Raw genomic sequence first — 223 nt, 5'->3', positions numbered from 1 at the left:
GCAACTTCAGCATTTCTCTAATGTTGCCTTATGGGCACGTCTCTTAGACAAGCATGTTGAATCGATCCTCAGGACTCGAGTCATCGAGCTCATTAATGAGTGGATCAAACAATTCGCGAACTGGCCGAATGCAGGAACATCCCTTGTTAAGAAACCCGTTGTTCTTGAAATACAGGTGCGTTTGTGTACAGAGAAAGAATTTGATATCTATCTATCTATCTAT

The 223-nt window shown here is 41.7% G+C and overlaps 1 protein-coding gene across 1 annotated transcript in view; it reads left to right on the top strand.

The window, feature by feature from the left end:
* The window catches only part of CSUI_008495 (dynein heavy chain), a gene marked incomplete at its 3' end in the record, with an annotated part of 14,408 nt that overhangs the window by 1,361 nt on the left and 12,824 nt on the right, over positions 1-223 (top strand). The window contains exon 2 of the mRNA XM_068068627.1: positions 11-175. Coding sequence (XP_067919397.1) covers positions 11-175 — 165 coding nt within the window. The remainder of the gene's footprint in view (positions 1-10; positions 176-223) is intronic.

Source organism: Cystoisospora suis, assembly GCF_002600585.1.
Source record: "Cystoisospora suis strain Wien I chromosome Unknown contig_4761, whole genome shotgun sequence".
In the NCBI taxonomy this organism is placed as follows: Eukaryota; Apicomplexa; class Conoidasida; order Eucoccidiorida; family Sarcocystidae; genus Cystoisospora; species Cystoisospora suis.
Note: the sequence above shows the minus strand (reverse complement) of the source record. Positions and strands in the feature narration are given on the sequence as shown.